The following is an 11,951-nucleotide window of genomic DNA, read 5'->3' as shown; positions in this document are numbered from 1 at the left end:
AAAAAAAGGCGATTTACGATGGCGCCACACAAGTGTTCGAGCGTCACAAGTACAAAGTGTTCGCCTTTGGTTTGGTTTATTAGGGTTTAACGTCACAAATCGACTCGGGCTATGAGGGACGCCGTAGTGAAGGGCTCCGGAAATTTCGACCAATTTGGGGCTCTTTAACGTGCACTGACATCAGGCAGTGCACGCTCCTCTAGAATTTCGCCTCCATCCAAATTCGGCAGTCGCGGCCGGGATCGAACCTGCGTTTTTCGGGTCAGCAGCCGAGCACCGTAACCACTGAGCCACCGCGGAGGTTGTTCGCCTTTCCATGATTTCACCGGCCAGAGGGTGGGAAAGACGCTGAGAATTTAAGTTGCAGCTCTATGCTAACTTGACCGCTGCATCCATCAGTAATACTGATGGATGTAAGTAAGGCGGTGTAAGTAATAACGTAATAATGTAAGTAAGGCGGTGTTCTGGGGCCAGGAGCACTATAGGGGCCAGTAGTAGACCACTGTGCCAGTAGACCATAGTAGACCATAGGGCCAGTAGCACTATGGTCGCGTGGTAATGTTTTTGCGTCATTTTTTTTTCTTGTAATAATGTCCGTGCCGCAGGTACAACGTTCAAACAAAAGGAAGAGCGACGAGCCGAAAACGTCGCTTGAAGTGTCGTGCGATGATTGTCTGAAGAAGAGCTGTCGAGATGTTAAATCTGGATTAAATGTCTCACCAGCGCTGCCTTTATTCAATATATAAAGACTGAGGCGAACGTTCGTGAGCCGTGCAGTGCACCCCTGAAATTTCAGACTTGGAAGTTTTAAAAATCCGGAGGAGCAAGAGTGGGAGTTCTGATCGTCGATATATTATGAACACTGACAATGCAGAAAATATGCCTCGTTACATGGAAGGAAACAAGACTTGGTTGGGACCATGTTTTTACAAAGCCTGTGCATTGTTTCTTGAACAATGCGCGTTGTTAACGTGGGTTCTTGAGCAATAACAATGTCCCACCTGGTGCACTCTGTGAGAATCCACGAAAAAGTTTTGAAGCATGAGAATGACCGTGTTGTTCTTTCTGCGTGTCTTATAGGACAGCTAGCAAGCTGTGCTGCAATAAACGTGCAGACAGTGCCTCGTAAAACTGAATCACTAAATGCGCGTATATAATCCAGTAATTTGGCGCCATGAACTTGCCCGTCAGCCAAATTTGGAAGAATGTAATCAAATGGCCCGCAAAGCTTTAAATATTTCATGAACTTCCTGAATCAGCCTCCTCCCGCGTTGCCTCTTGAGAGTAAAAAATTAGAGCAAACGCCGAGGCAGCGTATGAGTATCGAGCATTAGCAATATCGAACGAATATTGCGTCATAAGTCATCTTGGCTATATACGGAACAAATGTTTCGGTTTATTTGCATATCTACCTTTTTATTTCAATATGAGAGAAGCCAACAGCCACAGAAACCAAGGGGCACAGGGGATTTTTTTTAGTTTATTTGTTTACTTTGTGGTGTTGATCAATTTATAATATTATAATATTTATAACGAGCCCCTCATTCCCCTTTCCTTGTCTTTTTATTTCAATGTATACCGCACAAAAAGAAAAATCGTTGGACACCACTTTGAATGTCCTACGTCAATTAATTTGTCTGTAATGGACATTTGAAGTTTCAAGACGTAACGGTTTGGGGAGCCAAAGGTCGTCGATGCGAATCCCTATGATAGCTACGCTTTGATTCGACTACTAATCTTATGCTCCGTAACGCGCTGAATCGATTGATACACTGCGAACATTCTACGAAAATTGAGTGGTCCCCAACCTATGTACTAATGGTACCACCCACTGATCCCACTTGAACGACCTTGTGTTTCGTGCTAACGCGAACTTGAATAATGCGAGTACTAGAGCGAACGCATTAAAAGCACATTAGAATGGCAGGTGAAAGAGAACAGATGGTCATATGCAGCGCCACCTTCGCTGTTTGCAGTGCTTCTGAACTGCGTATGGAGTGGACGTTCTTGTCGAGCGCTTGCCTTCGTGCCTTCAGCGGCTACGTAGTGTTTGGGCATGGTAATCCAGCCTAAAATTATTAACAGCTTTATCAGAATACCATACCTACGACTGCCAAAACTCATCTCAGCCCCCACCCTTTCGATTCGTGCCATTCGTAGCCAGTTGACTCCCAATGCGACCAGCTTGAGGACGGCTCTGGGTCACCCGTACCTACGTCATATCCGGTGAGTTGCCTAGTTATGTGACGCGCTGCCATCTACAAGTGTCGTCAGCTGCGCAGCTTTGTAAACACTTGTAACAACAGTACCAGTTTTATGACAAGCGGGGAACGTTGTCACGATCAGTTTTGGGACATACTCAGCACATTAGGAGGCATTCTAGCGAAAGCAAAATTTTGTTGGACTTTACCTTTAAACCCGTCCGTCGCGCTCTTAACTCGAAAAACGTGCCAGATAACTTATTAATTAACAGGTTGGAAGATCTCACTGAAACAAGATGCAGAATTCAACGCCAGTCCAGCACTGCAATATTTCTGAAATCCTTCCGCGATTCGTCTCCCATTCTCCTTGAAAACATTGCAGTGTCTTTTCGTTGGAGCAACCGTTTCCTCCTTTGCTAAAATGCCCCCACATGACTGAAAACGCCACCAAGCGTGCACCCTGCCTGAAAGGGCTGCAATGCTCTTGGTGCTTTTTTTCGCTCCCTTTGCGTGGCAAGGGTCTCGGGATAGCCGATTTTATTTTTTTTCTTCGACAGACGTGTCATTTTTTGTGTGCAACGCCATGTGGACCGAACAATACCAGGCGATAAGCTTCTCTCTTGCCAAACAACACCGCTGTAGGTTCTACCCACACGGTCACGCGTTTTCCCTGTGGCCGTTGTCACAAGTATCGTGATCGTACCGACAGATGCGGTGTGGTTGCAGGGAGAGACAAAGGTCACTTCCTTATGCTCGGTGACTAGTACATAAAGCGTCAGGTGTCCCCAGGAGCGTCAGTTTTACACGTAGTTCATACTTAATGTTGCCATCCGAGCAACGAACAAAACACACACAATGGGTGAGTGACTCATACTGTTTTTTCATCATTTAATGTCCATCAGTTGAAGCTGATGCGAGCAACTTTATTCGGTCTCCACAAAAGCCACTTGTGATCTGAGGTTGTATGTACCCCTATATGAGGCGAACAAGAAAAAAGAAGAGCGATGGAACGAAAGGGTCATGTCTGCTACAGTTAAAGCACCATGTGTTGGTTTGAAGTAACGCTGAGAATGCCAGGTAGGAAGTTTACTTTATCAGTTATAAAAGAAGTAACGCTAACCTCAACATCTTCGCTGTAGTATATATTAACGGAGAACTCCTCCATTGTTCTGCCGGCGAGTAAGAACGCTATTCTCTTGGCCTGACTCTAGATGACCTCCAGATTGTCCTCTGTGGGAACCGGCAGACCCTGGTTCCCACGGAAGTTTGTGAAGGAAATACGGGTCCCGCAGCATAGATATTCTTATTACTTTGTCCCGAACAGACGTATGACGTCTGTAAATTTTGCAATTCTTCTTTTTGTTTTGTCAACACCATGGAGTGAACAGGTTGCGTTTAGTGTTCCAAACCTGCACTTGGCTCTTTAGAGGCATCTTAGTGGAGGGCTTCGAATTAAATTTATCATCTAGAGTTTTTAAATGTATTGTCGCAACTGTTCTTATAATAGTATGTCAAGAACTGTTCGTATTTTCTTATTTAGATATGCGGTGATTTGTGCATCTGGCCGATATTGCAAGCGATCCACCCAGACAATTTGTTCTAGTATTGTTCATTCCTTCCTGGCAATATAATAGTTAGCACACAGATACTCCAAGCGCTGGACAGCGGACATTTTTTGAAACTCAATTATTTCGTTCATTGCTTAACTTTGAAATATTTCGAAGAAGCTTTATCGAAGCAATGCTATAAAGACAACCGATAAGTTGTGCCCCCGTTTTTAAGGCAACAGAGTCTTGCTCGATTTTAAGTACAGAGATCGAGTTTGTGCTCACGTCATGCCTTCCTCAAGGCCAATTTCGCTGTGTACATAATAAGCCCCGAATATCTCGGATGTATGTGCTTTTTAATCGTACTTTAGCGCAGCACGAAACAGTGCGACACATGGCATAGACGAAAGTTTGAAAAATAGGTTGCAAATTTGTGAAAAGGAAACCAAGAAAGCAGAGGTAGTTAAAACAAAATGATGGGGTTAAAGGCTGATGTAAGGACATTGCCTGAAATGAGTCGTTCGCATTTTTGAAATTTTCTTGCGCACTGATTTGTTTATTCGAAGGCAAAAGCCATGGGCCATAAGCGCTGAAACAAAAAATAAAAAGGATTCTAATAAATTACTCTACTGCGGATGCGAAAAAAAACCGTTCTGCTCTAGATAAAACAAGGTGCCTGCTGAACGGAAAGCGAATGTTGCTAATCATACTTTATTAGACTGTCTCATGAGGAGTTACGGTCGCATAAGTCACACATCAAAGCACAGAAAATGGGATCGGAGAAGAAAATCGGAGCTTTCAATTCATCCGCTAATATTGAAGAATTGAGATCATGTTCAAATTTTACAAACGTACTGCAAGTGTCGGCGTGCCAAGCTACACTGACGGTGGTGTTTTCAAGCCACTGCTTATAGGCACAACTACGGAAGAAACCAAATCATCGAGCGGTCACTAAGAAGCATAGGTTGCGACTTTTTCATGTGAACTTTCTCCGTAAGCAGTCCTTAATTCCTCGTCCCCTATTACTGTCTCTTCACCTTTCTCCCGAAAACCCAAGGCATTCGACTGGGCAGGGCGCCGCGGAATAACTGAGACTCCGAGCACCATTGTAAAGGTTGCAAAAAGGCGAGGTCTATCCAGAGTACACTTCAGCAGGATTGATATGTGCGGCGTGACGATGACGTGGTTTCTACAGTATGCAATGCTCAAGATGGGCGAATCTCTTGATAGACGTTTCTAAAACAACCACATATCCTCCATACAGGCGCACTAGTAGAGATCTAGCAGGCCAAAACTATGTGGTACAGATCTTGCGAAAATCAAGAGTTGAAACCACTTGGAAAAAGCACGTATAATGCGGAGAACAAATATCCGATAGTCACTTAGGACAACAAAGTGTAGTTCAAGGTTTGCCGCAGAGAAGGCCAGTCAGTCAGGTGAGCGGATGAGGTTAAAAAGTTTTAGGGGGTATAAGATAGCTGCAGCTGGCGTTGCTGTTTTAACTTAACATCAGCACGAGCGCTGCTTGTCCTGTAGTGGCTGCCGTCAAACTAATGGCGAAGTAAAGACCGTATTTGGAGCCCCAAAATCACGTGGCTCCCTCTTTCCTGAAGCTGTTCTTACGATGAATTACTGAGCTGTCCAGAATGACAGTTGCCCAAACAACTGCTTCTTTTTCACTTGTAAGCTTGTAGCGCTGTCATAGGCTCATTTGTCATGAACGGTTCCAGGACCCTCAAGTGCACACTTGGCCTTCGCCGTCATTGCCCTTTCGGCGTACGTGGGCCTTGTCTTCGCCAACTGCCCGAGTAAGGCGAGCCTTCAGCCTTGCACGTGCGACCACTACGGCATCAACTGCATGCGTGTCGAGTCAGCCACTCAGCTGAGTAGGGTATTCAGGATCGGCACGCCGGCCACCAGGGACCAGAAGCAGCTTTGGATACAGAAAACCCCCGTCACGTCGTTTCCACAGAACGTAATCGGAAGCTTCAGATTCGGCGAGGTATATATCGAGCTGAACTGCAACCTCAGCTCGTTCACCCTGGATGCCCTCTGGAACTCGAAGCGCGTACTGGGCGTACTCAGCCTGTATGGGAACGCCCTGCGGACTTTTGAGTTTGTAAAGTAAGTTCGAAACGTTTCCGCTACCGGCTAGATGTGTTAGTCAAAGGGTATTGGGTCCTTTCCAAGACGCTTGGAGACGTTTCCTCATTATCCAATCCTGATGGGTTTGTGCTGATGGTCCAGTAGACTAGATGTCAATAACAGCATCGCTTCTGACTGTGCGAAATATCTGGATGCCTAGGTTTGCCAGAGCACTAGGGTTGGTTCCAGTGACCACCTCAGCGATTTCAGAATTAGCCTCTTGACTCCTTACAAAGACTAGATTAACGTTTCGCATCGCTCTTCAAGATTTTATGATCCTAATAGAGCGGGACATTGCAGTAAAGGGGCATAGAAGTTGATTGGTGAGGCGAACAGTCGGGAATAAGAAAAAATATTGAGGACCAACTTGCGGTGAAAAGTTGCGGCTAATCGCGCCGTTACGGTACTTAATCACAATTGCTCATGGATATTATGCGCGGGAGCCAGCTCGAGCAAAACGAGAAATGAGGTGTACAGTCACTGATAACAAAATAGGCGGAATCACGGGACGCTTGATTATCGCTACGGGTTTGGTGAAACATGTTGTTAAGGATATTTGACGAATTTACTTTCTCCGCGAATATCGGGCATGCATACGTTGTACCGTCAAACGTGTAGTCGTAAAAAAGACGGCTCAGTATTGTCTACGCACCGTTTATTCGCGCATAAATAGAGTGCATTTTTCCACAGAAAATGCTGTGTGCACATGTTGTAGACATTCATCCTAGCCGACTGGGCGCAGAAGCTCCTGTTTTGGATTGCGTGGCTATCTTTATTAATGCTTTAGCATTAGAAGAATCTACACAAAGGAAATGGCGACCGCCGACATGCGTACATGTGGCCGTGTGGGTACTTCGTATATAAGGAAAATTAGTGCACTACATCGGATAGGGTATAACAAACCTTAGTATGCAACTACGAATGCGACGAACTTTAGCATGTGATCGTCATGGATAACGTATCTAAGTATGCTACCTCGTATGTCACAAACTTCTCTCTGTTGCCCTCTGATATAATAGACCCTAAGTACGAGAACTTTGAATGCAACGCACTTTCGTGTGTTGATCTTTGATATAACGAACCCAACAGTGCAACCTCAGACATACTGAAGGACCAATAGAAAGAGAAAGCAGTATATGAACAGACCATGCTAGCGTATTCAACCAATCTACGGAGGATTACCTAAGAGTTTTTTTTTTGTTCAGGGGACCTTGTATCAGGTCAGCTCTGCAGCGTGTACACAAAAGTGATTTAAACCTAGCCTCCGAGCCCTAGAGTGCATTCCTCTTTTAAAAAAAAGTGCGCCTGGTCATAAATGCTTCTTCTCACCGAATTTTTCCACGATGCAGGCTGCGGCATTTTCAGGAACTGATGGTACTCAACTTGGGTGGGAACCGGCTGACACGCATTCCCGACAACGCGTTTGTCAGCACCAACATGAAAAAACTGCTGCTCTCAGGCAACCCCATCACATCGATTGGTGAACGGGCGTTCTACTCTCTCCAGGGTCTGAGGGAGCTCGAGCTGGCCAACACGAGACTTGCTACGCTCGGAAGCTCCTCGCTATCAATTCCACGGGGACATGCAGAACTAAGTGTAAGCTGCATTCTACTGTATAGGTGGATTCTTGCAATCATCGACATGTATAGGCACACAAACGCTCAATTCAATGAGATCCCCATCCCGAATTTATTCAGGTTTGGCTTCAGTAGCAGTTAAGCAGGCGTATCTGTTGATGGCGCTTGCTAATGAATGTTTGATTTAGTTTTTCTTTAATTCAACGTCTTCAGCGACAGAGGTGAATAAGGGCTTAGTTGGCCCGCTATAGCTTGTCTGAAATATAGCCAGTAAAAATTGGCGGGCGCTTAGCTTTGGTTAAGCCTAGGAGGTTGCGAAAGCCGTGGGAAGAGCGCGGCGCGCAGTGCCAAGCGGTCGCCGTTACCCGACGAGCCGCGTTGGTAGCCCGACTCTCGCTTCTGCTATGACGTCATGCTATAATGTCACTAGCGCCTCTAGCGGGAGGAGCGCGGCGCGCCGTGCCAAGTGGCCGCCGTTACCCGACGAGCCGAGTTGGTAGCCCCAGAGCCGTGTATCCCTTCGAAGGGAATATACGGCTCTGGGTAGCCCGTCTCTCGCTCCTGGTATGACGTCACGCTGTAACGTCACTAGTCATGGTATGACGTCAGGGGTCATACTAAAGGTCAAACGTGCCAAGTGGCCGCCGCTACGCGAAAGGCCGTTCTTGGGAGTAGTATTGCTTTCGCAATAAAAAGAAAGTTGAGGACATAGCAGAGAGCTATGGAAAGGGAAACGATAGGTGTAACGTTAAGAGACAGCACGAGGGCAGAGTAATTAGGGAACACACACGGGTTAACAACATCCTAGTCCAAATAAAGAGGAAGAAATTGGCTTGGGCAGTGCATTTAATGGGACGGCAAGATAACCGCTGGTCCTTCAAGGTAACTGAGTGGATTCGAAAAGAAGGCAAGCGTAGCAGGGGCGGCAGAAAGTTAGGTGGCCGGATGAGATTAAGAACTTTGCAGAGATACGGTGACCGCAACTGGCAAAGGACAGGGTTAATTGGAGAGATACGACGAGAGAGGCCTTTGCCCTTCGGTGTGCGTAGTCAGGATTATAGTGATGATGGTTGTGCAGTATGCGATTTTTCTGCTCTTCTTCAGTGCCCACCAAGCCCAGTTCTCCCTTTGACGAACTCCAAAGTATAGATAACAAGAACAGAACTAATATAATTGAGCTTTTTTTTTCAGGTAACCAGTTAGCTTCGAGCTCCGCAACCAGTTGTTACCTGGAAGTAATTTTTCGACATTAAAATACCATTGTCTGTCATCATGCCATCACGCCTCATGCCATCATGCCTGTCTTCTCGCGCGTAGGTTGATCTCTCCGGCGGCCAGCTCATGCACGTCGACCGCAGAGCATTCCAAGGTACAGCTCCTGTAATTCTAGACCTGTCTCGCAACAACTTTACCGGACTGGAACAGCACCCGTTCGAAGGCCTCATGCATCGAATGTACACCACATCAATCCAGCTCAAATACCTGCCTATAATCGCAGTTAGAGGTAAGAGCGAGTGAATGAAAAATACAACGCTTCCTGATGCCATGGAGATATCCAGACAGTTACGAAGCAGTTGCCAACTGTTAGAGGGCAGCATACGAGAGACGTGCAATGTTTCTTGGTGTTGCGTGTCGGCGGTGTAGCTGCTTACTGCGGAAAAGAAGTATGAAGGGTACGTTTATGCGGAAGTAAACCTTGCGTCGAACGCCTTGCGTCGTCGTACGTACATGCACCCAGAGTTTGTGAAAGGAGAGAGCCTTTTTTGAACGTTTCACAAACTTAAGAGCCTGTCTACACTAGGCACAAAGCTGAGGGAGGCGTCCTGACGAACAACCTAAAAGTTAAGTTTCCACGCGTTCAAATGAGTTCATCTTGAAATAGCAGGCACAATAAAGGCGACAAACAAAATGGTAGAACAAAGGGGAGCAACTGATGCAAGTCGGTAAACCACTTCAACATCGGCGATCAAGTGCGCCTCTTTTCTGCAGGTGTCAACCGCAAAAAAAAAATAAACAAAAGGCAAACACGATGAGGCTGTTTCAAGAGGTAAATGAAGTAAATAAAAGACAGGAGAGTGGTGAGAGGCAGTGATATGCGGATAGGTTCAAAGATCATTAACTTGCATCTGATGAAGTTTACATAATTTCTAGGAACTTCCATTCCTTGTACAACAAAACGGCAATAAAACGGAGAGTTGAGCTAGTTGGTACATGTTTCTTGGAAAAAACAGCGCTAAACGAAAGGACAACGAAAAAGAGTACAACAGGACCGGTCCTGTTCTACTCTTTTCCGTTGTCCTTTCGTTTAGCGCTGTTTTTTCGAAGAAACTTGTACAACAAGAAAAACCGCGATTATGTTGGAGACCTCCAAAATCTCCGTATCTACTTTCCGCTCCCCGCGGCTCATGATTCTAATAGCACTCAAGTGCGCTGCACACGCGCGGTTTCGAGGTGAATCATGCCAACTGGGCGAACTTTGGATGTTACTGAGCTCCACCAGTTATAGGGTCCAGCGTAAGCTTGCATGGGGTCTCTCAGTACTCTTCAGCGGCATTATTTCGCGGTGCCAGTAGAAACCTTTAGCATACCATGTACCGTGTTACCGCTACCGAAGTATCGGGAGCCCGCCCAACGCCGGTGAGCACGCGCTAATTGGTCCCAATGCTGCAGGCGCGCGCGTAGCTGCCGGTCACCTGGCGATTTGCGAATTCGCATTGGCTGAGCCCGCGCACCCGGTACTCTAGTACCGGTAACGGTAAGACGGTGCACGGTATGCTAAAGGTGGCTAGTATCTCACTCAAACTGATATGCCATCGTGACGTCGCAGGAAATCCTTTCACCTGCCGCGGCTGCTCGTACGAGTGGCTGGTCCAGCACAGTCAAAACTGGACCATGCAGCAAATCTTCAGGGGTTTCCAGTGCAGCGATGGCGGGGAACTCAGCAGCATCAGAGCCGAGAGGATTCAATGCCGAAGGCGAAGCTGGCCATTCGCAACCATTGGCTAATTTGTTTCTGCTATCGTCAAGGTCGGTCAAAATTTCTCAGCGCACAGGGCCTGCTCTTCAGCAGCACATACAGGCACTTACGACACCCCGAAGCTCAACATATTTGTAGTGTTGATGATGTATTCTTCCAACCTCAGATAACTTTTATAGCTTTATCGGCATCTTAAGTGCCAGGACATAACGAAGAAAAGCAGACCCGGTGGCCTGGGAAATTTCGACCAGCGGTGTGCATGTGATTTGTAAGAAATAAACTAAGCGACGATTTTATTTTTCTACCTTACCGCGCTTATTTGTAATTTGCGTCTCTCTACGCGGTAAGTCTGCAGTTCAGCGTGGCACGCCTAACGAGTACAGCTTCGGCCAGTCGGCTATGCACAAACTATGGCCGATAAATGTCGTCAGAAATACGCCAGAGTTTTCCACTAAGAGTACTAAGCCACGACCCTATAGACGAGGTGCTGGTTTTAGTTTCGCACTTCCGCGGGTAATAGACCGACGCTTTTTTCAAAGGAAGTGCACAACGGAGCATTGTTATTCAAGCCGAAAGCGAAAGTCTCCATAGGCCAAGAATGGTGAATGGCGTTTCTTTTGGGCTGCTGGCAGAGAATTTATAGCGAAGGGCACGGTAGACAGGCATCTAAGCTCTTCTGTCTAAGGCAGCACGGGTGTCAGAAGGTTATTTCATCGGTGAACTCTACGAACCTGTAGACCAGTTAATCGTGCGCTGTTTGCACCTGGCAACAATCTATTGCAAGCAGCTGAAAAGAACTACATGCTCAGCGAAAGGTCGCCAAGAATCACTGCATTCATAAGGGCGGCAAGGACTACAAGCGTGGAGCCTTCAGGAGGAGTAAATGCGGTGATAGACTGGAATGTTTTTTTCTCAATCATGTATTTCTCGCTTTTGGTGGTTTTGTGCAACCGATTTTTTTGCGACTGTTTGTTCCGCTCCTGAAACCATAGTGAAGGGAAGACATTCTTCGTTTTCAAATTTATCAGTTCTGAATTTTTTGAACGTAATATTTTCCCATTTTCCCAGCGGTCTCTACGAATACGGGTTTGCGAAAATGCAAAAGTGAAAATATATGGGCTGCGGAAAAAAATTGTAAGCATGTCTTATTCTATACACATGCCTATTGATATGCTATGAATGTTGATCCAGCCTGCTGCCGCTCTCTGCTACCTGTGCAGCCATTTCACAAAAATTCCGGAAGAAGATGAGGAGAATAAAATGTTGTTGAGACTTAACACCGAAATTTTATGCTGGTAGTCAAAACATTATTTCCAATTGCTACAATTGTTCATGTAAATCTCTCAAGGAATACAAATGTGTTGGTGTGAGCCGCACCCCTCCTTAAAATACAATGAGCATTCATTCACATTGTGCGCTTTAACGGAAGCCGAAGCACTCTTTTCAGAATTCGACGAGATTCAAGGATTGCAATGTAAGAAGCTTATAGGTTAGGCAAGTTGTT

The 11,951-nt window shown here is 46.1% G+C and overlaps 1 protein-coding gene across 1 annotated transcript; it reads left to right on the top strand.

Moving 5' to 3' along the window:
* The first annotated feature begins 5,475 nt into the window (after positions 1–5,475).
* LOC149335996 (uncharacterized) lies at positions 5,476–10,727 on the top strand. Its single transcript, XM_089554631.1, has 4 exons — positions 5,476–5,872; positions 7,243–7,489; positions 8,788–8,974; positions 10,298–10,727. Exons 1-4 carry the CDS (start codon positions 5,607–5,609, stop codon positions 10,474–10,476), a joined length of 879 nt encoding a protein of 292 aa, XP_089410757.1. The 5' UTR covers positions 5,476–5,606; the 3' UTR covers positions 10,477–10,727.
* Positions 10,728–11,951: the final 1,224 nt, after the last annotated feature.

Source organism: Amblyomma mixtum, chromosome 7, assembly GCF_055824585.1.
Source record: "Amblyomma mixtum isolate Tamu chromosome 7, ASM5582458v1, whole genome shotgun sequence".
Classification (NCBI taxonomy): domain Eukaryota; kingdom Metazoa; phylum Arthropoda; class Arachnida; order Ixodida; family Ixodidae; genus Amblyomma; species Amblyomma mixtum.
This window is presented reverse-complemented; position numbering and strand designations above follow the sequence as displayed.